The following is a 25,817-nucleotide window of genomic DNA, read 5'->3' as shown; positions in this document are numbered from 1 at the left end:
ACCTACTGTTCGAGTGATTGAGATCCTCTTCGATGGACTCTCCTCCCTGATGAGCTAAAGACCTTTCAGAAACAGAAATCAAGAGTCCTGCTGCAGGAGGATAAACAGCAGCCCAATGTTTCACAAAATCAACAGGATTAGTAAATGACTCATCAAGTATTAATACAGCCATTGGTTGAATTTGCAAACCCTTTTTGCGAAGGCTGCCTAAAAACTCAAGGGCCACAAATGAAGAGTTTATTAAAGCAGTCTCAAGAAGGCCTGTTTGCATGAGAGCATCTTGAAACGTGTCACAGTATGACAAGAACATGTCAAAGATTTGTAATGTTATCATCAAAGTGCCTCGTAAATGAGAAAAATAAAACTGTAATACTTAATCATCCAATAATTTAACAAAAAATGACAGGAGTCATTCTGCTGGTTATTGAATAGCCTACTTTCAACTTTCACATTTAGATTCAACTCCTTTAAGACCAAATAAGAGGATTAAGCCTGTGTTATGAAGAAATATAGAATATTACAAATAACTGAATAAAATATAATCACACTTAATAACTTGTATTAGTATTAAAGTCAATCATTTCTTAATAAGCTGAGCCTTTTTTCGAAATTCAGTGCAGTGTCGCCCCCTGTTGGAAAGCCTTCCTCACATGGGGTGAATATTATACATCATTCACTGCTAGAAGTCTGTTGTCACAGCTCTGACTGCTCTCTGGGCGATGAGTGTGCATCTTAAAAAAATCAAGCTGACCTTTATCATCCACAGAGGAGCAGATCTGAGACCAGCTGAGTGTTCCGAGCAGGTGATGCGGTTGAAATCCTGGTTAAGCTTTCCGAAGTATATTGGACATTAAAAACCCTGGCACCGCTTCAGAGGAGCTGCTCCACCTTTTAGCTGTGGATAAACATCAGACTTCACTCAGCGCTCAAGGTTAAACAACACTGAGACTTTGTATGCGAAGCTGTGAGGGCTGCCCGGTCTGTCAGAGTGGCGCAGGAGCTGAGCAGCCCGTGTGAGGAGACGATTCAAAAGGTCATCAACGACTTTAAAGTGCAGAGTGTGAAAACACGTCGGCTTCCAGGGACTTTGGGAAAGTCATGTTTACCGAGCAAATAAACTGAGATAACAGTTGCCCTCCAGCGACACTGGGACTGGAGAAAGACATTTATAAATGAATCATCGTCACATCAATATCTTCCCAAACTCTACATCTATGGTATTAAATGCACCGTTTCTGTCTCAAGATCTTTGTGAATTGAGATGTTATCGTCTTTATTCCTAGCATGTTCTATTCATTCATAATGTCAGACACTGAACTCTGATGTGAATTTATCAAGACTTTTAATATTTCTTTTTGATGTACACACAATGAACAAAATCATGTCAATCAAAAACCTCTGATTATACATTTGATTAGATTTCTTCTTTTTTTTTTCTTCTTTTTTTACAGCATTTCATAGGAATAAGCCGTCACCACACAAAGACACACACTCTTGAGTACGCAGTCAGCTCTGTGGTAATCTTTACAAGGCGTTAGCGTTGGCGCGTACATCCTGCTGAGCCGATAAAAAGGACCTCAATGTAATGACTCGGAAGGAAGGGAATCGATTTACCGGGTCGAGTCTGCAGGTAGAACAAGGGACACTGGATGTAGGCAGTGTGCTACCCACACCTGTGACTCAGAAGTGTGACAAACCATGGCATCATATGCTTAGAGTTTTCTCACCTGAACCTTCATCTCAGGTGGCCACAGTACTAGAGACGCTGCGGTGAGAGTACACAGAGAGCAAAGTGGCAGAGAGAGTTTGTCTTGCGCAGGGGGGTGGCAGCAAATACAAACCCTCTCTCCCAGTTTGCCACATAAACACTAAAAAGACTACGAAACACAAATCAAACCATGGAATGGACTAAGTAAGAGAGCAAACAGTGGACGACTGCTGCTAGTCTATAAAATCTCCCAAATATTGATGGGAAAAATTAAAGAAAAGCCAACCAACAAACAGTGACCATGCACACCGCACACATTCTGCTCTCAGAGACAGCAGAGGATCCAAACCCACTGCTAAACACTAAAGAAAAAGACAAAGACAACAAAACAATGATGTAGTTTCAAAGTATATATGAGTCTCTTTAAGGCCCAGACAGCCACACAGAGTAATGAGTTAAAGCCTTTGGTCTGCGGCAATTTCATTCTTAAATAAATATGCCAACAGAGATGTTTCAACAAGTGATTGCAGACGCTATAAATAGTCTCCAATTTGCAGAAAAGTGGGGCTGGATCATTATTAAAAAGAACCTCATGTAGAGAAAACTCTCACAGGAATGCAGCCCCAAAAAGAAGACGGGTCATCTGTAGAACCAGTGAAAGTGTTCAGAAAATGTATTGGGAGATAAAGTCCTGAAACTAACAAACTCAAGAGAGGGACGTGATGAGTCCAGCCGTACAGAGAAGAAGGGTTTTCTGAGGCTACAGAAAGAAAAACAACCAGTGATGGGTGACGAAGAAAAAATGATGAACCGGACGAATTTGCCAACACAGCAGGAAGTGGCTCCTGAACTGCGAGAGGTTGTAACATGGTCCGCAGGTCAGGTGCAGGGAAAGGGGGTGTTTAGGGCTTCAGTTCTTCAGCACTGCCTCGTAGTTCTGGAAAACACACTGGGAAACCTCCGGAGCTCTGCACTTCAGAGAGATCTGGAAAGAGAAGAGTTCAAAATGCGTTAAAAACAAGGTTCCTAAAGACGACACACAACAGATAAGAGGGGAATGCAGTTACCATCAGGAAGAAGTCACATAAACCTTTAGGATAAGATTTACTTTATTGATCCCAATAGAGCGGTGCAGGAACGAGTCCTAAAACCCGGAAGTGAGTTAGCATTTTACCACTTCCGGTTCCCTCGTCTCGGAGTCGGGGGGATTTCTCCAGAGGATTTGGGAAAATAGCTCAAAATAAGGTCTGTGGTTGACACACATTTAACAGACGGATCACGTTTTGTTCTACGACATTAAATACAGAATCAGAAATGACCCTCCCCCCACGTGTGATTTCTTAAGAGGTGTGGGAAATGTTCTCGCTACAGCAGCATGGCGAAGCTGTAGAATATCTGTCAAATTAACAGAATGAAGGGCCAAATTACAGCTAACAAGCTAGTTACTGACAGACGTAATACAAAAGAAAGAGAAATGGGCAGCGGAATCAAGTCGGAGTAAGCACGTAGTACTTGAATAGCCTGCTGGACTTATTGAACTCCACTGAAACCCTTAATTGTGGTCCAAGTGTTCAATCAAAAATAGCCCAACTGGCAGGAAACGAAAATGAAAAACGTCTTGTTCCCTGAAGTGTTCCTGATCTGTGAGGCGGATTAAAAAAGGATGGCAATTTTGGAGCATTGTTGATATTTCTTCATTGGTATAAAGGGAAAAATAACAGAAGTGTCCTTGTCTTTTTTACAGGAGACACATTTCCTTATTTTTCAGATGGGATTTTTTATTTCTTTGGATTGAATCTCCATAATTTGGTCTTGTCAAACACAGATGGACATGCAGACAGAAATACAGAGCCATACACACACTGGAGGAACCAGAGGCAGCCTCTCCACTCTTTGTTGCAAGTCTCAGCTGGGAGCAGGTTTAGGATTTGATTCAGATTGTGTTTTCCCATCATATCACACTGCCGAGACATGATTTCCTCGGAGCCAGAAACACAAGACAGCTGGAGCTTTAAAGGATCGATATTACATTCATTAATAAAAACTAAAAGGAAAGTAGTTCTGGATATTCCAGATTGTTCCACTAATGAATTGGTGCACAATCAAACCAGCTGTGTGTGTGATGCTGGGGGAGAGGAAGAAAACAAGCAGCATTTGTCTTGCTCTGACAGAAACACACTCAGACACAGAGGGAGAGAATGAGCCTCTTCCTCAGTGTGTTTCTTTCAGCTTTCATCACTGTCATGTCCGAGAATCACATTTGTTCCAGTGGAAAGTCGTTTTTGAGGGGTGGTGGGGGTCACTGTGTTAGTTTGCTAAAGATAGAACGTGCAGAAGCTCGACAACTGGTTTTGTGTGACGGCTATAAACATCGCAGACACGGAAAAAGTCAAGCCAAGGACGCTGCATTTCAGCTCGAGTGATAAAACAGGGCTTTTAGGCACCGAACGTCCTTCATAGAGACAGCAGTAGAGTAGAGAGCTGACGGGGAGAGAGAGATGAGGAATAAAATATAAAAAGGTTTCCAGCTGGACTCAAACTAGAGATGTTCATCAACACCAGGAATAATAATTCTAATTCGAGCTCATTACATTATATAGCATTGGGTGTCAATTTGGTGTTAGATACACAACACTTTGACATGTTGACCGCAGAGTTTTTACCCCTTGTAATATAATCAGTAAGTCCTCCTCAGCACTACCTCAAGGTTTCGATTTAAAGGTCTTAAAGTCTAGATGTTTCTTCCTGTATTCTTTATAAAATGGGATCTAATATCACTTTTCGTTATCTCAAAGGAAACAAAGATCAAAACAGGGTGATTTTGTGTGTTGTGTACCACAGAGCTGCAGTGGAGCAGTAATACTGCACGGCTCCTGAAATGTTGCCAGCCTCTGCACACTCCGAGATCTTTACGAATACATGCTGCAACTGGCAACATTTAGGCAGCCGCTCTCCTGTCAGCAGGGGGTAAGATGTGAGGAAATGCGGAGGCTCTCCTCAGCAGAAGCTGCTATTAGGAGAGCGAGGGACTGCGGCATTCATGTGTGCAGCTCAGGGATCAAATATTGTTTGAAAACACCATCATGAACACAGAGTCACAGTAAGGACAAGGATATTAATGTATGGATTACGATTTGATCCCAAAACAATGAAAGGCTTTCACATTAGTCTGGCGGTATTCTTTCCAACCTAAACCCTCCAGTGAGAGACGGACACACACGCTGAGCATGTAATGCATTGAACCAGCCTGAAAACACAGCGAAGGTCTTTGTAAAACCTTCATAAAAGAGAAGAGGAGCGGCATGATGCCGCAGTGTAGCGCTGAGGACGAGCAAAGACAAATCTTCTTACATTTCAACACAACCTTGAGAACGGAAAACAGTCTTCTCTTAAGTCAGATTTGAGTCCTAAGATCCTGATGAACGACCGTCATTAAATATATATCCTTCAACTCCGTCAACTGTACATGCTAACTAAAGGTGTTTGATATAATTGAATACCAAACAAACACAATGTGCTTCATCAAATATCATTTAAACCCATTAGTAGTTACCAGCAGTCCTCCTCGTCTATGTGTCCTACTAAGAGGTGGAAAGAGAAAAGCAGCCAGCATCACGGGTCACATTGTTGCCATGGGGACAGGAGATGGCAGATGAGGACACCGTGCTTCCCGCCAGAATGACAAGGGAAGTCCCAACCCTCCACTATCAACTACAAAATAAACATGAGCTCCAGCATCAGTCAGTGGCAAGGGATGCGAGAGCTACTGAGGATTTCCAATGAGGAGACCTAAAGCTCCCCTCTGCTTTACAACACTTAAAGCAAGCTGCACTGACGTCACAAAGCGTCCAAAATCTGATCAGCGCATTTCAGACAGGTTTTGATATGGATGGATCAGAACTAAAAAAGGGAGAATCTTCAGTCCTGAAACTTTCCGAATCTCTCCCTTTTATATTTATGTATAAAACACATGAAAAGGGGTTTTTGCACAATAGGTGACCTTTAATATTTTTAATTCATCAAGCGGCAGCAAACACGACTCCATAGGAATGATAATGTCTACAAAGAAGGTATATCACTTTGGTTGATCCAAAAAATGTCCAGATGCGGTTTTACAGACCTATGATTTTGTCCTAGAATGAAACAAGCTGAATATCATTATTTGGGGCTCATTTAAATAATTATGACGAGCTCTGCTCTGATTGGCTGGTTTACAAGGAGCAATCCATGGATGCCTCAGAGCCCACAAAAGTAAGTGATGTTCGCGAAACTGTGAGAGATGCACCATGGAGGCTATTGGCATCCATCCTTACATGTGTGAGCCTTTATCGGAGGAGGAAACCGATGAATTTGAAGAACAGCCAGTTGGTCGGAGATTGGAGAGCAACGTTACGGAGTGGTTAGTGTTAGCCTTAGTGTTTCCAGCAGCTGGTGTATGCAAATGTTGGGGCTGGACTACTCGTGGTGTGACGTCACACACAGGGATTGTTGTAATTTGCCCATTTCACCGCTGTGATATGCATATTCATGATTTGCACGTGAAGGAGGAAACAATGGTGTTTGAGGTTCACGGTATGTCAGTTCAATGTACCGAACTCTCCTTATTGAACTATGCCAAGGGACCCAGCCCAACGGAGTATGACGTTTTAATACTGATGGTATATCTTAAGCCAATCATGCTTTGAGATATTCGAACATTATGGGTAAACAGCAAATTAAAACGTGCACTCTTTGTAATGAATTTTTTTTTATAGGTCTCATCTTCAGAAGCCCAATAAAACCGCGAATAAAAAAACGCAGTGGCAGAGATTTACTTCTTCAAGTCTAAAAATAGCTGCCGGAGAAAGGCTTTAGAAGCTTGGCTTTAATGTGCCGTGCCAACAGAGCTCAGAGAGAGAGCGAACACACATGCCGCTCCTTCAACAGAAAAGTCTCAATAAAATATTTAGGATCCACCTACAAAAAGAAGGGGAGCATTACCAGCCCCAAGTAGGAACAGTTTGGATTTTAAAATGAAGGTGAAGTGAAAAAGCACCACACCAATGTCATCGTTCTGGACCAGTCATGCAGAATTTCTAAGGTAAACACAATCCATCAAGAGCGGAGTGTGGGGCCCCACAACGCAGGGACATGCAACCACACAACGGAGAAGACGCACGCACGCACGCACGCACCCTACGAGTCATTACTGCACATCAATCTCTGTCACGTCTCTGCTGTGTCACTTTCTCTCTGACCTGACGGGCATCGATGACAGCAGTTTGCCGGCTCCATCATAAATGACGTGATTCAAGAAGTCAGACTGGAGTTCTGAGCAGAAGTTCACAAGAGAAGTGGGAACTTTCCCATCCTGTATGTACGATGGAGATCAGTGAGGTCATTGTGGATCGTAGGTGGATGATTCAGAAACTCCTTTAATTTATAACGGGACAGATCTCTGCTGTTTTCAGTTATCACGGTTGGTGTGACCAGACTCCAGAAGTAGCTACGGCTCCAGGTTTAACGTTTGGGTAAGAGCTATGTTGGAGATAGCATCAGTCTGTGCACAGTGGATTAAAAAAGGTAGTGCCTGAATAGATTTTAAGCACAGATAAGAACCTGTAGTAAATACCACTTATTGTAATTCAATCTAACCATTTGAATTATAATGTTTTTGTCCCATAATGCAAAAATGTACTGGCGTTTACCGGCTGATTCTTTAAAATAAACAACCTACAAAACCTAAATAATAAATAATACACAAGTATGTTTTGTAGTATGCAATGAAATCAGCCGAAGAAATCAGAATAAATATTTATAAAAACAAAACTAGAACAACATTTTCATTGCAAACACTGAGTCACAGTGTAATAGTGAGTCATTGTTATTAATAATTCTGCTCTCCCCAATCTCCCTAGATCCAGTCCGCTTTTAGACCGTTATATGATGATGAACGTTCAATCAAATTTGACTTATACAGCCCAGCATCATGAATTACAAATATGTCTTTACAAAACGTTATGCTTACGAACACCTTCCGGCCAAGGAAATCCCCAGTCTGCCATCAGAAAAACTATTATCAGGGGAGGAATTAAAGAATCCTCAGGGAGAAATACAGATCAGTCCTGAGCAAGGTGGGCCTTTTACACCGGGACAGGAAAAAACAAGTCCACTCCTCTTAATCTCGAAATTGTTTGACAGTATTAAGCGCAACATGCTGTAGGATTGTCCTTCATTTAAACTCCTTTTCTTCTCACCAGCTTCCTGTGTTGATCCTAGCAGCACAGAGATAAGACTGGAGCTCATGCATTCAGCTGACCCTGGCGGAGTACTCACTGTGTAGTTTGGGTTTCCCGCCTGCACCCTCAGCTCAGCCAGCACCCAGATGCCGTTGGTGAGCTTCATGGACTGATACAGCATGTCCTGCCCCTCCACTGTGCGCTTAGCTATGGTGAAGATGTTGCTACCCTGCAGTTTGTTGGAGGCTGCATCTGTAGTAGGAACATCATCAAAAAATTAGGAAAAATGTTAAACGTTTTCCTGCAGTTACGCGTTTCATTGTTAGTATTTGACGTCCAGACAATGAAGGTGTTATTTTATTATGTCATCCATTGAAATATCACTCCAGACTACAACACTAATTCAGAGTTAAGTTTCTTCCTCAGCCACGTCTTGCTGCTGCTCCCCTGCAGGATGATAAAGACTCTCTCTGTGCTCATAAAGATAAAGGTAAATCTGTGAGGGGAAATCTCCATTAATCTGTCTTCAGGAATTCTGCTCCTGTTCAGCTGCTCTCACGCTTGTTTTACACTGAATTATCCCACTTAAATATGGGAATGCAGCTGAGGAGTTTCATCAGTCACATTTGGCTTCATTAGCATGTCTGGCTGTTTTCACATTCAGCAGCAGGATATGTCTCTGCAGTGAATTCAGAAAGTGCACTCTCACCTGAGTTGAGATGGCAGTCTTTGATCTGAAACTGGGACTCGTTCTCATTGGGAATGTCTTTCCATGTGGCGAGGAACACCTGTCGCTCTGCGGACAAGAGACACCATCATTGTGAGAGACTGAAACAGTATCATAATTCAAATAAAAACAGTTTGATGCTCAGCATTTTATGGCCGTCTATTTAATCTGTTAGAGCCCAATATTCCTGCAAAGCTTCAGATAAAGATAAGGATGTTATGGTTTCATTTGTAGAATTTGTTTCCAGGGATCTGTGCACAGGATTGTATCAAACACTCAAAGCGGTCAGTGTATGTTTTGGTCATTGGATTTTTCATAAAAGGAAAACTAAAAACTAGTGGATATTTAGTGCGTATCCATTTTTGCCACAAAAGGTGTCCAAGGCGTAGTACATTTGAAGAGGGCACAAGGTTAAAAGATCATGCATTTGGCGTATGCTGATTTGACCACCCAACCCCGAATCACTGCCGACACAGGACCGCCCCGATCTGCGCTCTGATTTTGTAAACGGCAACGGCGTTTTTTTGTTTCTGTTTTCTAGTGGTTTTACTTTTTGTTTTCAGAAGAAGAAAATGAAAATCATCCCATTTTTTAAGTTTAGTCGAATCTTTTTTGACCATGATAAAGAAAATCACCTGGTATTTCAACTTTATTTTTTCAATTTGAAAACAAAAAATAAATCGTTTTTGGTTTTTTAATTTCCTTTTGTGAAAAGAAAATCCAATGACCAAAACATACACTGCCCACGTATTGAGTAAAGACAGATGTCATCATTTCCTTTATTCACATCAGGTTTTTATCCAGCACAATATCCTGCTTCAATCCATATTTGTTGGCCTTAATCTTTTCAATATCAACATTTCTCCTGCGGTCCAAAAACTCTCACAAAAAGGGAGGAATGCTCCTGTAATATTGCGGCAGTTCAGCAGAAATCTAAATCACATTTATGTAACTACACTGATCCGATGAATCCCTTCATCCAAATAGACGATTGTTTTTGTTTGTTTTTCAAAAAGGTGACGAAGCGTTCAATGTAAATTTCTTAAAGCCCTACAACATTCTTTGATTCCACATTAGACAAAAAGGTTCCCAGCTGCGCTTTTGAGGCTCCAGAGGGAGAAAGGGCATCAGATTTAATCAAAAAACATCAAAAAGGAAATATTGGCACTGGTGAAGAATCCAGGAGCGACGGGGCAGCACAAAAGGTGAACGAGTACAGACACGCACACCTACGTCACACACTGCCACACATCATCAGCACAGCCTCAACAATAATGCAGATGACGTGTGTGTGTGTGTGTGTGTGTGTGTGTACATTGGTGACGACAGCGGGGTGCGAGGGGGAGAGGTTTATCACTCACCCATCTTCCCGTCCTCCAAGAACAGCATGCTGATGGGGTACTGGCAGCTGAAGTAGAATACGTCAATGTTGTTCTTCACAGCCACCTGCGAGAGTGATTATATCCAGGGGGGGGGGAGAGGAAGATGACAGGAGGAAAAACAAGAAGCAGAACACGGGTAATTACAAGTGTCCTTCAAGGATTGGAATTGCCGAGGTGCTGTTTACTGAACAAGAGGACGACCATCCTCTGGTAAGGCTCTCTCACAAACACAATCACACACAGGCAACCCTGTACCCTCAATGTTCCTCCTCCTACTGCGTCTCACAGTCACAGGCCGTCTACATGATATTAACATCAGCATAACTTACAAGCTGAATATCAAAGGGATTATGTGCAGCGAGGCGGTCATTATTGAAAAAATGTGATGATTTTATTGACTTGAAAATGATCGTTTTGCTTCCGCTAACGGCTGAACCGCGACAACACTAACGTTGCTTAAAATAACTGACATCACGGATCGAGGTTTTCTTTAACTGTCCAAGTCTGTTCACATTTTCTTTTCCACTAACAAGTCCTAAACAAGTCAGAGCAGTCCATAACGGTCTTCCTGTTAGTGTTTACTTCCTGTCTGCTGTTGATTTATCTGGCGTACAATGCTCTGTCTTTTAACCTCTTTCCTTCTCTCCTTAGCAATGGTGAATTTATGCTTAGCAGTGGTGCTTTATGGTGTATTACAACCTCGAAAATGTCCAAATTGACCAATCAGAATCAAGCATTCAACTTAGCTGTGTAATAAACAAAAATAACAACATCCACAAACAGCATTTAGAAAGGTGTTTTTATCTGATAGAAATAGAAATCAGATGAGGTAAGAATAGCAGACAGCGGTTAAAAATAAAATACTATCATAAAAAGACAAAAAAAGGACTGAAAAAAATAGCACATAACAGAAGACCTTATCCAAAAAAAAGATTGGAAGTTGTCAGCTCCTCAGACAGGAAGTGTGACAGTCTGTGGGCCCTGGTGGCAAACGTACAAGACACTGAAACATGAGAACAACTGGGGTATGGTGTGATATCGATCGGGCCGCTCAACGGACAAGTGCTGAAAGAAGGACAGCGAGTTCAGCTGGAGGAGAGTGGACAAAGGACTTGTGAATAATTTAGAAGGGCGTCTTGTTCCTGGGTGCAATGCAGGACTTCCAGTAAACAGGGAATTGTACACAAACGATACAGAGCTTCTCTTTGTTTGTAAACTGAAAGAGCTCTAGTATAAAGTATAGTTATGAGGAAGTTAACTGGCATACTTTGAGGCTTACTTTATAGTGTGGCACGAAAAGTCATACATTTAAAACCACAGCTGTTAACAATGTCATCCAGTTTCTAAAACTCAGAGCAGGAGTGGATGTATTGAACAATTACATTTTACTACCACACCTCAGCAGGCCAACAGAAACTAGGGATGATGAGGGACTAATCCTTCCCTACCAGGTAAATGTAAAAATGTGGAAAGTGTTTTTCTACAGTACAGCAAAACAAATACCAAACTTGTTCGGGGGGGGGGGGGAAACTGTGATGTTATTACTTATTCATCCTATGCGACAATTTTTTCCCTTGACAACGCTACAATACAAACAACCAAGACCAGGTAGAAATTAGCAGGAGTAAAGCTAGTTAGCATTAGCTGAGAGCAGCAGGTTACAGAGGTGCGACTGACTTTGATGGTTTATTGACATTTGTGGTGTTTTTTCATAACATAATTGTATTAATTAGTATTATTATTGGGCCAATGATGTTATCGTGTGTTCAAATGGTATCTTTTAAAATGTAGCTTGAGAAACTTGAATAAATGAAGTTGTCTGACAAACGACTGTTCGAACAAGGGAGAAAAGATTGCACAAAAGTTGATACAAATTCCTCAACATCTTTGTTCCTTAAAGAGAACAGTAAGCAAGCGGGAAAAAGGAGTCCATGTTGAATGAATATGTAATTTCGCATAGAGAATTGTGGAATTTCCCTGGTATTGACCACAACATTTGTGGTATTGTTACATTCCTAGTAAACAAATAACCCTTAAAATAATATTCTGGGACATTACTTTCTTCATCAAAACTTCTCAAATGAAAGGTCTGTTAAAGCAGTCGATAGAAGCATCAAAGCGGGGCCCGGAGGCAGCGAGTAGAAAGGTTAACAGGGCTCCTGAGGCCGGCAGAAACAAAGGGCCCATGTGACCACTAATGACTGCCCCCACTATCAGCCGCTTCAACACTCTCTTATCTTCTCTCTGCAGCTGCACCCATCCTCAGCTCCACCCGGGCTAAAAGAAACACCCTGATCAAAAACAAGCCATCCCCTGCCGCTCTCTTTATTTACAACTTATCCTCCCCGCTCTGAAGGTCGTTTCATGTTTTAATTCTCTTTATTCGCAACAGGGGAATTCAACAGGGAAGCGGAGTAACAGTGAGGATGCAATACTTATCTCCTCGGACACATTGTCTTATCGTCCGGGAAAAACCCAAAGAGGAGCAGCCAGGGCCGTGAATATTTAAAACAGTGAAGCATTTTGATGTTTAAGTTCTGAAAACTTAGAATATTAAAAGATGAATGTCTAAGAAGTGAAATTCTGCCAATTTTATTTAGAAATTTGACTTAAATCGTTTTTTTTAGGATTATTATTGTGTTTTTAATCAATAAAATGTGATGTTTGTGTTGTTCCAAATTTTCACCCTAAGATTTTCATTTTTACTGCAAAAATCAACCCCGAAGACACCTAACTGTTGGCCCTTTATCACAAACTGCTTGGTCTGCTTACCCTAGATTCAATTGATGCTGTCACAAAATGTTTGAGGGAGGATTGGAAAAACATACCATAGCGCTTCAAATCTGTACTTAACCCCTAACAATTCACACCGAGCGTAGTGCTCCGAAAATTCAGTCCTGAGCCATAAATGAAGGGATGCAACGCTACTGTTAAAAAAAATAGCACAGTCACATAAAATCCAGGGGAAATGAATGTGTTACCTGCAGGTTGTTGAGAGGCTCCATCTTCATGACGGGCCCCACGGTGCTGAGCGGCAGGGCGGCTTCAATGGTCTGGTTTGGACTGAGAGGAGTGAGAATCTGGAGGGGTCCAGCCGGTGCCAGACCAAAGCTACAGAGCACAGAGGGGAAAGCAGAGTCACGACAGGTGTAATCATACAGCGATGTGTGCACCTTTCTGAGTCAGGGGTCCCACCTGTTTCTGTTGAACTGGATGGCAAAATCACTCATGACACTCATGGCTTTATTACTGAGAGTCATCTCCATTTGGATGACCCCAGAGCGGCGGACAAATACGCCCGATATCTCCAGACCTTTGGCCTTCATAGCTGGCAGCCAAACCTGGACAGAGATCAGTCATTAGGGATCCCAACACTCATCGTTAGAGAGTCTGTAATCTGTCTCATCCGAGAGACTCACTGTTTTAGGGGGGGTGTAGGATCCCATCGTCATACCGACTCCACCGCCGAGATCAAACAGGTCGTCCAGACCGCCACTGACGGGGGCGTTGAAGGAAGCTGGCATTGCAGCCGGAGGAGCGCCGAAACCAGCCCCCATCTGCGGGTCAAAGCAGCACGTTACTCTCACAGACAGTCCTGTACTGAGAAATATAAACTCAACACAAGCTCAGACAAGATGACTTACAGCAGGACTTCCTCCAATGTCTCCCCCAAGCTTTGTAGGAAGGGAAGAAGCACAGAAAGATTGAGGTTATTTATTGGTGCAACATTAAATCATATCCTGGAGGATGGGTGAATGATGGCTACGGGGATTCACTGTTTACAAGAGACAGCAAGAGGAAGGAGACCCAGGTGGAGGAGGATTTTATTTTTTATGTAACTGACCTTTCACTGCCTGTATAGATCAGGATGAAGGGTCTTTAGCTTACATAGATTTAGTTCAAATGCTACTCTGTAAAGGTTTCTATTGTGCTGAAGAAAAGGTTGGGGGCGCAGCAAGGTGAGTCCACGCGAGCGTAACTAGTGTGCATGGAGGACAATATTTACTCTAAATGGAGTGGGGAACAAACGATCTAACACCAAATGTACACAAACACAGATCACTGCTGGAGGGGGGAGGGGGGCTACTCAGAACACTGGTTCAACAGGGGACACGAGGGGTTATAAGCTGTTGCATTTACTGGTCCAGCGCGATCCCCTGGAGCAACCTCAGTGGGGCTGTAATCTGGGGGCGATGGGGACTGATGCGGGGGCTGAGGAGACTGAGGGGTGTCCGTCCGCAGGGGGATGGGCGGCTGATTGAAACACACCCCAGAGATAAGAGAAGAGATGGACTTAACAGCATGCTTAACGTAGACGTCACGGTGATAAAAGATGACAGGCGATGGATGGAAACGGCAGACTGATGCATGACAACTTAAAAACAGCAGTGATTAAATCAATCGTCTGAAATGCCCTGACATGGTTCAGAAAAATTGTGCCCCTCTCCCTCCATGTAGTTACCGGCTCAGACTCATCCCCCATCTGCAGGTGAAGCATTGAACGAAGGAAGGAAAACACACCAGAGTTCAAGAGAGAAAAAAAGAAGAGCAACACAAGGTAGGAAAAAAGACAAATACACGTTTCTGCAAAAGTGATGCATTTCTATATTTCTGTTGCCGCTGTACATCTGTCTTTTATAGAGAGAATTCCATATGTATTTTCTACTGTAGATATCTAGATATGTAAATACATTTGCTGTTAATTATGTTGATACTTTTTCCATTTTTTTATTTGGAGTGCCTGAACTCCTCAGTCTGGGATGAATAAAGTATCCACTATCCATCCATCCATCCATCCATCCATCCATCCATCCATCTATCTATCTATCCATCCATCTATCCATCCATCTATCCATCCATCCATCCAGTTGTGTGATCAACTTAGAGAACCTGATACAGTCGGGGGTAAAACACCTACCAGGCTGTCCAGTCCTCCACCAAGAAGGTCCATAGCACCCAGCTGCATGCCAGGGGCGGCGGCCGGTGGTGGTCCGGTGGCGGTGGGGGGTGTCAGGTCCAGATTGAGCAGATCTCCCAGGAGGTCTCCCTGGGATGGGATGACAGCGGGGGGAGCCTCAGAAACTCCAGCAGCAGAACCAGTATCTGGGCTCTCAACACTCTCCCCACTAGACAGAAATAAAACAAACAGAAGAAAGTAATTATGCCGTTTAAGTCATTAACATGAATTACTGTTCTGCAAATTAGATGAACATAAATACAATAAGTTGCATGTAAAGGCAGGAAGGAATGAAGGGTTGCACAGCAGATATTGAGGAAAACATAACTGGGTTCCCATGCCTCCTAAAGGATCAAATTCAAGGGTCGTTTCAGGGGCTTTACTAGCCCAGTTCCATCAAGTGCAAAGACCCACCACGGCATTATTAGCCATGTTAATACTGAGAACCAGAAGGCGTCACTAAGATATAGTTCAATGGGTGAAGACTTTTCAATTGGGCCGTTAGTGATGGCAAAGTACGTGAACAGGGCACAGCCAAACAACACATTGAGCCGTTTCAATTAGTTGAAGTGCGAGGTAAAATAACTTCTCAGGCTTGCACAAAATAGAAAAGGAATGACCCATGTCTATCCAATTCAAGTATTCAAAAAATAAATGAAAAAAAGCACTTAATTGAGGCCCTGCAGCTTATTCACCAGCATGTGTTCTAAGTTGGCTTGGTCCTCTGAAGTAAAACAAACCCGTCTGCCTGCATGATTAAAGAGAAAAAGAGGACTCACGATCCAGCGCTGCCGGCCAGTCTCTTGTGCTGAACACCACGGCTGCCCTCCACGAAGGCACTGGGGGGCTTGTGGTAGACGGAGGCCAGAGTTCCGATGTGGCAGATGAGCTCCTCCAGCAGCGTGGGCTCGATCAGATCCGTCTCCTCGGAGATCAGGGGCTTCTCAGCCAGAACCACCTCCTTGGCAGCCACGGGGTCTGTGGAGAGCAGACGCCAGTAGATGTATCCGCGGTCCCTCAGGTCCGGGTTATCGGAGTCCTGGAGAGAGAGAGAGAGAGACGGAGGAATGAGGATGAAGGATTATCATAAGTGAAGCATGTTTAATGAATACTTAAACTCTTCTTTGTCTTTGCTCAGGGGTTCAACTAAACCCAGACAGGTCTAGATTTATGTGCGGCGTAAAACGTTGAAATAATATGTGGGGCTCCAAAAGGAGGGGCGTGATGAATAAATGATATATTTTGTCATGACGTTGTTTTAAGTGATGAGGCTCATTTGTCTACGTACTGCTGCTCTCTGCCTGCCAAGAACAGGAACAGAATGTTTGAATCTGTACATCTGGTTCATCCAATGATGTTGCACACATGGACAGTTTATTGCTGTAAATTAATCATTATTAACTAATTATCGTATTCTCTCCATCTGTGCAGCATAATATGTTCAGCTTGAGGATAACATTGTGTGAGAGGGACTGAAACCATAGTGGATGTCATCTTCATGTGCATAAATAATGGAGGACTTATTATTTCTCAGGAGATAATATTTCCACTAATATTTAACATTTATAATACCACAAATAGGTTGATCTTTTTAACGTAAATTCTAAAATAATATCGAGCTATTTTTGGCAAAAACAATGTTTTTTTAAAAGAAAGTTGCAAATGCTGATTGCATAAAACCATTAAAACCCAATTAGGGTAACAGCCAGATCCACTGCAGTCATTACTGAGGGAAGCTTAAGGCTCATATTCATACTGCCATTACCATACTCCTTTGCCCTGGAACGATTGAGTACAAGATACTTAAAGCAGCAAAGTAAAAAAGTTCTATCTGTAGAGAATATGTAACACAAACGTGGATTGTAAGTTTAGTAAGTGAGGATGTTCGATGCATGTAGAAGAGATGATGGTAGGAACATCGAGTGTGAACGTGTGGCTCACCTGTGTAGCGAGGCTCAACACCTGCTGCACCAGCTCCTGGGTCTCCGTGGGCTTTTTCAGGAACAACTTGACGATTGCCGTCAGCAGCTGCAACTGAACCTAGAGGACACAGCAACACAAAACACATGTTACAGCATGCTAGATAAAATGCAGCTATTGGATGTAAACTGGTTCCTGAAACTGTAAATCAGCTCTAAGGTGTATCTTAATGAGGATCCTTTAACAAGAGCCTGTACTGAACCACAGAAAACACATAAATAAATAAACATTTTTGCTTGGGATTAGGTGTTCCATGAAAACCACACCCTGTTCAGCAGTAAATATTCCAACTGCTAATTAAATCTGCCGCTACAAAAGAGCATAAAAGGAAAGGTTTTATGCATAATACATTTATTTCTACCCACAAAATCACTTAAAACCCGAATAGGCTCTCCAAAGCAATATGGAAATCGACCTATTATTCAGGGGAGAGTGGCCTAACAGAGACCTGTTTTAATCCCACACTCTCTGTGGTGCAACACTTTTCAGAGGGAAGGCTGGCTTCTCTACAAAATGTGCCTGGGCAAAAGAAACAATGAGTCCTATTACCCCCATTACTTCTTTACAGTACATCTCAGTAAAACTACATATAGTAGTCATCTAGGATGCTTGAATTTCCATCACAGTACCACAGACTGTCAGTGAAATAAATCCAGTTTTCTGAAGTAATCGTGCTTTTGTGTGTAGCATGTGACCCTCATGTCTACTCCCCTGCAACAGAAACCAATGTCTGCTTCTTACTGGCATCACTGGCTGTAAATTGCAGGTGGATATATCAGTAAAAATATTACTGATATTGTCCTTAACCCACCTGAGTGCTTTCATCATGGAAACCCTCCAAGAAGCTCTCCAGCAGCTCGTCCGCATTGTCGATGCGCTCGGCATACTCTCCCACGATCCAGATCATAGCGGCCCGGGCCTCCGGCTCATCCAGGGACTCCAGGTGTTCACACAGGGTGGCAATCACACTCTCGTACCTGGAAACACACAAATACAACACTCAAATACTGAAAATGAATTAGGAGAGGCAACAACTTTAAACAATCAATTAAAACCAATTACTATGATTTACATAAAGCTCTGTTTTAATGGAAAAGAGTTGCAGGAAAAGTTGACAGATAAACAGCAGTCAGTGACTGGCTTATAAACGTTATTAGCACACAGACTGCGTTCACATCCAGCGCACCACAGAGCGACATTAGCATTACTTAAGCGTTGTTTGTTCTGGCAGAATGATTCATGTAAATCCAATATTTATTCTCCTTTTAGCTCTGGCTGAATTTGTCAATTGCTAAACGCTCATCCAGCAAATGCTATTCTGCAGTCGTTGATCAATTCATTTGGTTGAAGCATTTTTTATCCAAACCAATGTACCCATAACGTAGACATTTAAATAATGTTTTTATTACAGGATATCCTGAGGCGGGAAGATTTAGTTGATATGTAGTTAATAGAAAATGTAGAAGTTTGAATGACTCATGTAGCTAAAGGCTGGAGCCATGTCGAGCTGGAAACTTTGGAAAGCTGCCCCCCGTGACTTGCTTGTGTTGTGTGGGAGAGGGGTGTGTCTGGATACTCGGGTGGATCCACAGCAGAAGCCATGCTCCATGAATCTACCTGGTCCTATGAACTGTCCACTTCTAGCCCACTCTGTGTCACTGAAGAACATTTTCTTGCCCAAAATCTCATCTGCATGCATTTCAGGATGAATGCAAAACTGAAACCAATTTGTCCGTGTAATAAGCTTTCACTCTGAATATTTTAGGACCAAGAGAAATGAATTGAGGGCAAGTAAAGTGGAGCCTTCAGGGTGCCACAGTATGCATGAGTAAATACTTAGATGTGTATGCCAGCCAATAATGCAAAGCATGAAACAGGTCATACATTGTGCCCCTGAAAATGTCTTAATTTAAACAGCCACACTAGAAAGCCTTGTCCAACTTTGATAGAGGTGTAAGGTGACGTGCTGTCATTCCATTCTGAGAATAATGGCAGCCGTACAGCAGAAGCAGTTTCCACCAGTTCCTGATGAATGCTTAACACAGATTTGACTCTGCATAAAGAAGTGTAAACAAATAATGTGAAGTGACCACACTGATCTGAACGTACTTGTTGGGGTACTTGCGGAAGATGTCCTTGATGACCACGATGGCCTCCTGCACCACATAGTTGACCTTGGTTTGGATGAGGTCCAGCAGCGTGCTGACACAGCGCTCTGCTGATTGCTAATAAATGGAGAGAAAGATACATCTGTCATGATCGGCCTGCAGGAAAAAACACTATAGAGATGCACATTTATTGTGTGCTTTAAATAAGCTTAATTAATATAAAACAAATTGATAATTAAAATGTGTAGCATATGTTACTCAACAAATCTACTGTGTAATACAGTTTAGTGTCAAGCTGTCAAACTCTTTACATCTGCTACAGTGAACTCAGTAGTTTAAAGACAAACTAGGCTTACAGTGAAACTGAAGATGTCCATAAACTCGTATTTTGCAAATAAAAAGGTGAGCAATCTTATAAGCTATGTTTTATTGCTGTGCAACAACAGCTGACACAAGAGGATTACAAACCAAACGAGTGGCGAGAGCGTGACATATTCTCCTCTCACCTCCACTTTGATGGCACAGCGGCCAATGGCCCTGACTGCTTTACGGACAAAGTCCACATCCACCTCTGTGGCGTACTCCTTCAGCTCAGCCAGAACCTACAGCGGCACAGAAATCAATTAATAATGTTTCCTTCTATAAAAAGGCACCCAAAGATAACGGTTTTATTACAGCTGTGGGTGCGTTACCTGGGCGATGTTAGCTTGAGATGCTAGGCGGATCATGATGTCCAGCTTCTCCAGTTTTACATAGATTGGGTCGTTGTACTTCACAAAGAAAACCTTCATTTCGTGCTTCAGGATCTCTGGGCTAAACATGTAAAATCCTTGTTATTTGTGTAAAATCACTTCGATTCAAATAAACCACGAAGAAAAAGGAAGTGAAATGTACCGTGCTGCAGTAAAATGCTACTTTTATTAAGGCCTGATTTCCCCAAAGTAAAAAGAACACTAAAGAGCCTCCACATCTCCCAACATTTACCGTCTCTGCACGATGAGGTTGATGTTCCTGAGGGCCACATACTGCAACTCGGGCTCAGCAGAGAGGAGAGTGACCAGCGGGGGGGCGAGCTTCTTCAGAAGGGTGCCATAGTAGTCCAAGTCTTTGGGCAGCATCTCCATGAACTTCATCAAAACCTTAACCGCTGACAACACCACTGCAGAGTTGGCGTGGGAGAGCCGGGGGGTCACTCGTTCACAGATGCTGATATCAGGAGAGAGAGCGAGAGAGAGAGAGAGAGAAGAGAGAGAGAGAAAGAAGAGAGAGAGAGAGATAAGAGAGAGAGAGAGAGAGATTAAACGGGAGTGAGTGGGTGTTTCGATGCATAGTTAATGAAGGCGTTCTCTTACCTCTGGGACTCGCGGTCATCACGGGGTGTGTAATTGGCCAGGCAGTCGAGGATGAATATCTGTCCCCACTCTGTGCACTCGTTCAAAGCCGTCAGCAGCTTGTTGATGGTCTGCGGGTTCAGGTCCAGCAGGTTGCTGTTGGGGTGAGACTCTGCGATCTCCGACAGCGCCGCCACTGCGTTCGCTACAACCTGAAGAGGAAGACATTAGTTAAATAAATGATGGATACATTTAGTAAGATAAACGCCACCCTAACACACTTTGGGCACATGTTAAATAAGACAGAGCTGGGGGTGTGTCACCACCCTGAGTAGGAAATCAGAGGTCGTACCATGGGGTTGGAGTCAGAGATGAGGTCTTTGAGGGTGTCCAGGAAGCCTTGGTCCTCCACCAGCTGGGCATTGATATCGTGGAGCTTTGCGACACAGACGGCGGCCGTCTTCCTCACATACGGGTCTTCGTCCTTCAGGCATTTCCTCAGCGGCTCACAGAGGTACTCGGTGATCTTGTCCACGCGGATGCAGCCCATCGTACGAACAGCCAGCGCCCGGATGAGAGGGTTAAGGTCTTCACAGTCCTAAATGGGGGTTCAAAGAGGTCATCGTTTAATCAAAAATGTTGTGGCAGATTCAACATTTGTTTGCATAATCATTCTGGAAAGAATAAAAGGGAAACTCTCCTGCTCATCAGGCCCATTTTTCATCCTATATTGAAGTGTCACTGCTACTGTATCATAAAAAATGAAGAGGGGAAAATCAATCTTCAAAGGGTACAGATGGCTGTGTTTAACTTAAACTGATACTCCTGAGGGTTTGCAATTATGTTATTGAATTCAGAGAGATAATGGCACTTCTCACAGCTGTGTGTAGCCCAGAAACAGCGTGCATGAGTAGGTTCAAATTATCAAGAGAAAATGCTTCCTCCAAAGTGTTGTACAAACATTTTTACACCCCTGTATAAATCCTAAGCCCAATCACAAACGTCCTGGCACCAAAGATTTGTCCAAAGGGTGACATTTTATTACTAAAGTTAATGATATTTATGAAAGCAACTGTTTTAAATTACTTTGATTACATTTATAAAATCATTTTTGGCACAACAACAACAACAACAACAACTCAGGGCCTGCATCGTACCAAGCAAGCAAACTCTTACTCTAATTACTGAACTTGAAATAATCATATATTACAATCTTTTGTACATGTTCATGAAACTTTACCTTTACGAAGGTGTTGACCGCCATGATAGCCATGTCAGGCTGACTCTTGGCATAGTTCATCAGGTAGAGGTATACCAGCTTTTTCAGTTCCAGGTTGTCCGTCTGCATGCAGTTCACAACATCCGGGAACAGAGCGCTGAGGAGAGGACAAGGAGTCGTTACCGTGATTTCTCCAGTGTGGATGTTTCTTAGACATCCTATCCCCTCACTCACCTGACATCCTTGCCAACTGTCATGGATGCAATGACCTTCTTCACAGCCTCTTTCTTCTTCTCTTTCTTATCACTGTTCAGCTCCGCCTTGAGCTCGAAGATCTCCCCTGCACACACACACACACACACAAGAGAAAAAGGCAATCACACACCATGTAATCCATTTGGGATGTAGGAGGTGGAAAGGAGTACTCGCCGTTAGCCTCTTTTGCAGCAGACCCTGGTATTGCTGGGTGAATGAGTGATTTATTCATACAAGAGACAGTGAGGTGATAGAACAGCATCCATCGAGGGTGCAAAATGTACTATCTGGTCTATCTGCCAATGGCTGGTAAAAAAAATAAAGTTTGGCGATAAAACTACACAAATAATGTCATTAAAAACAGTTCAGCTCATTCATATGTGAATTGCCACTTCTCTGTATGTTTTCCTTTAACCTTACTTCCATCATGCTCTTCATTTTCATTTCATCTACTCCGGCAATGTGCCTCCACGAGCTGGCGGACACTCTTTGCACTCAGCATAGATTTTTCAACTAGCTATTGGCCAACAGGTATTTAGATTAGGCAAAGGGCTGATGGACATTTTAAACAGTTCATTTGCATTGTTTGTGTAACCATGTGACTAAAGTAGCTCGCTCTTACCATTTTCCCTTACAATATATCAGAAAAAACTTCCAGATCTTGCAGTTCAAATTCACAAAGAGTTTGTGCATCACTGACTACCCTTTTAAAACCTGCTGCATCCTTTATAGGGCTTTTAGCAATCAATGGATAGAAAGCTTTTAATGCAAAGCAGCGGCAGGATGTGCTGCTCATTTGGCATTATAAGTATTTGACTTACAGCTCCAATACCATGGCAAATAAGAGTGCACAAGTTATGCTACCTGACTGTTGACAAGTGTAGATGTTTTCATATTCAATAGGATCTTTCAACAACTCTTAAAGCAACACTCTGTATTAATGTGTGCTTTACGTGTGGATCTGCTTTGTGGAGGTAGTGTATGACAGTTGGAAAACAGCTCATGAATTGAGTATTCATTTGATGATATGAAATGTTGCATACCTTTGTATTGTGGTATACATCAACACACATATATATATTAATATCTTTATCATAACATGTAATGCAGATCTCAGAATTACCTATCTGTTCAGGTGTTATGTTGCTATTTCAAAACTGAAGGGACTCCACACTGAGTAGTTTTATATGCATGACGTGGACAACAACAAGATACACTTTCAGTACTCAATTTGGCTTAGATATAATTCTACTGACTTTGAGTTTCCCAGACTGTGTAAACAGCTTGGTACTCCCAATCTCCTTAAAGACCTAAGCTACAGGCTACACACAGCAACATTGGGCAGATCCACAGAAAAAGCACATACTGAATCCTGCTCTCAACTAATCCTTACAAACAGTAGTTTACTATCACTTAAACTCATCTGTTTGCATTTCCAAAGCCCTGTGTGGGAACCTGCAATATTCTGGGTCATGGGAAGAACCACACAAATAAAACGAGTGGCACAGCAGGACAACTTCAATCTCAACTAAAGCTCAATATGTTTAATCTGATCAGAGCTGTTCAGGGTTTAACTGAGTGACAACATCTTTAGTTCCACTTTTTTCAAGATCTAGCTTGTTGAAGGGTATTTATTTTGAACACTTCAAACCTTCACAGAATATGCAATCATATCTCGAGGAATTCTTTAAATCTTACCCTGAATAAGCAACTTAAAGATGTATGGTAATGAAAACGTCATGCATCAAGTTGCTCTGAATATGTCCAATAAAACCTTGATCTGAAACCACTGAACAGCTTTATTTAATCAGACTAACAACAATAAAAGCAGACATAATAATTCAGCTCCACCCAACTGACTAATATGCCACAAAATCCACCAAGCAGTAACTTAAAATATAATGAATGGATGCTGGAAATGATTGAGACCTGAAATAACTTGTTTTACATTTTCATTAAATGAACAAATGAGCTATCAGACCTTTCTTGGTAGTGGTGAAGTACTTGGAGTCCGTCATCTTGGATCCAAATTGTCGATTCTCCTGCAAAAGAAAGATAGGGTGAGAAAGACAACATATATTTCCTGAGAGGAAACAACAGGAAACACCAGAAGTGCCGTGACAGCGAAATGAAAGGAATTCCTGTCTCCTCCTGAATAAATGTCAGTGATCTGTCACAGAGAAGAAAAACAACGGATTCTCTGAGAGAACTGGCACTATCTGTTGTTTAAATCTGGTTGGTCAGCATGTGAATAACCAAATCTCTCTTTTAAAGTTGACTTCTGCAGAATTCAACCATGTACATTTCCTGTTGGTAACTTCCATCTTCTCCTTTTTAACATAAAAAAGTGAATGCCGCTCAGTTTAAACCCAAAAGGAAGTTCAGATTAAAGAGTGAAACGTCATTGTGCTATAGGGAAAATCCCCAAAAAACATTAACCGTGACATTTTTGTATCTTTAGAACTGTTTACCTTTAAGAAACACATGACTTGTGTAAATAACAATCACATTTTAGTTTTTCCCCAAATAATCAAATAAATCATGAAAGGGACACATCATTACCACTGTACAAATATTGATGTTGTCCCTCGCAGTTGTCTAAACTGAATGAAACAGATGGCATCTCATTAAACATTATTATAAATAATAATTGCATTAGCCTTTCATTAACATGACTGACTTCCTATTACGCAACGTTATCCAGATAATGTTAATTTAATGAAACTTGCAGTCACTGTCCCAGTGATGCTAATAGAGAGTGAAGTTCACAGCATTTCTAAATGAATGGCAAAGGCCTATCAGTTAGCATTTGTTCTAATGACAACGACCTGCGTTTCATAATAAGTTGTATTATTCATTGAGCTTCACATACATCAGAGTTAGCCACAAGCTAACAAAATACTATGCAACTGACGACGTAGCTAGCCAACAATACGGTTGTTACGGTACATTCCTACGATAACTCACGCTGTCATAAGGACACTGGAATAAAAACACACCCTTAAATAGTTTGCAAACAGACAATGCGAGTGCTTTACACTAGCTAAGTCTGAGTTACATATTCTAACTTAGCCAAAAAAGTAGAGGAAAGGTTCGCTAGCTGAATAGCATCAGGCTACCATGACGTTAGCATAGCAGACTCGAGTGTTTCTATTGAAAGAAAGCTCAAACAAGTTATTTAAATGAGTGAAGACAGCTCTGCAATTTCCCGGTGCTATTCGATCAATTACTTACGCATAACTGATTCGCCCATTCCTGCATGTTTGCAGTATCTATCTGAGTCAACCTGGTGCTAAAAGCTAGCTCTGTGCTGCAGTGAGCCTGTCAGTGTCAGCTAGCGCCTGACCACTTCTCTGAGACATGACCTTCTGAGTACCGGCTTAAGGAAGCCTTTGCCGGGATAGTTAAGCTCTTAATCTACCCGCCTGGCTCAAACCTTACCGAACAAATTAGCGTACCTTCTGGAGTTAAAATTAGACTGGCTTCTGGATGAGTTTGAAGAGGAATCTCCACAAAACACCTTACCGTGACAGGCGTCGTAGGGATGGCTGTGATGGCCTTTCGTCCCTCCCACTTGATTTACTTCCGTCTTTACACAAATAAACGTTTGCAAACAGAGAGGCAAGTAACGTCATCGTTCATTCAAGAGATGCTCTATCAATAATACATGTTCAACAATTCTATCAATAATATATGTTCAGCTTTTTACAATCAATATCTTCATAATAACATCTTACATTTCAGGGATGGAGAAGTAGTCAGATCATGCACTTAAGTAAAAGTAGAAGTACCAGTGTGTATAAATACTATATTACAAGTACAAGTCCTGCATTCAAAATGTTACTCGAGTAAAAGTAGAAAAGTATTAGCATCAAAATGAACTTAAATTACCAAAAGTAGAATTAATCATTATGGAGATTGGCCCATTTCAG

At 42.1% G+C, this 25,817-nt stretch overlaps 1 protein-coding gene across 4 annotated transcripts; it reads right to left on the bottom strand.

Moving 5' to 3' along the window:
- Positions 1 to 1,325: 1,325 nt before the first annotated feature.
- On the bottom strand, positions 1,326 to 25,455 carry ap1b1 (adaptor related protein complex 1 subunit beta 1). Of its 4 annotated transcripts, none has more exons than XM_063897014.1 (22): positions 25,411 to 25,455; positions 23,867 to 23,927; positions 21,865 to 21,970; positions 21,652 to 21,787; positions 20,764 to 21,009; positions 20,433 to 20,623; positions 20,065 to 20,286; positions 19,773 to 19,893; positions 19,587 to 19,682; positions 19,082 to 19,197; positions 17,784 to 17,949; positions 16,934 to 17,032; positions 15,772 to 16,031; positions 14,954 to 15,161; positions 13,680 to 13,709; positions 13,455 to 13,592; positions 13,231 to 13,376; positions 13,017 to 13,146; positions 10,015 to 10,099; positions 8,636 to 8,722; positions 8,024 to 8,178; positions 1,326 to 2,693 (listed from the first exon to the last, which is right to left on the bottom strand). In XM_063897014.1, exons 2-22 carry the CDS (start codon positions 23,901 to 23,903, stop codon positions 2,619 to 2,621), a joined length of 2,850 nt encoding a protein of 949 aa, XP_063753084.1. In that variant the 5' UTR covers positions 23,904 to 23,927; positions 25,411 to 25,455; the 3' UTR covers positions 1,326 to 2,618. The 4 variants fall into 4 exon arrangements, with proteins under 4 accessions (XP_063753084.1, XP_063753083.1, XP_063753085.1 ...); XM_063897013.1 differs by having other exon boundaries at positions 25,344 to 25,451; XM_063897015.1 differs by having other exon boundaries at positions 25,327 to 25,421.
- Between the last annotated feature and the right edge of the window lie 362 nt (positions 25,456 to 25,817).

The sequence above is a fragment of the Eleginops maclovinus genome, chromosome 12, assembly GCF_036324505.1.
Source record: "Eleginops maclovinus isolate JMC-PN-2008 ecotype Puerto Natales chromosome 12, JC_Emac_rtc_rv5, whole genome shotgun sequence".
Lineage (NCBI taxonomy): Eukaryota > Metazoa > Chordata > Actinopteri > Perciformes > Eleginopidae > Eleginops > Eleginops maclovinus.
The sequence above is the reverse complement of the archived record's forward strand: the minus strand, read 5'-3'. Positions and strand labels throughout refer to the sequence as shown.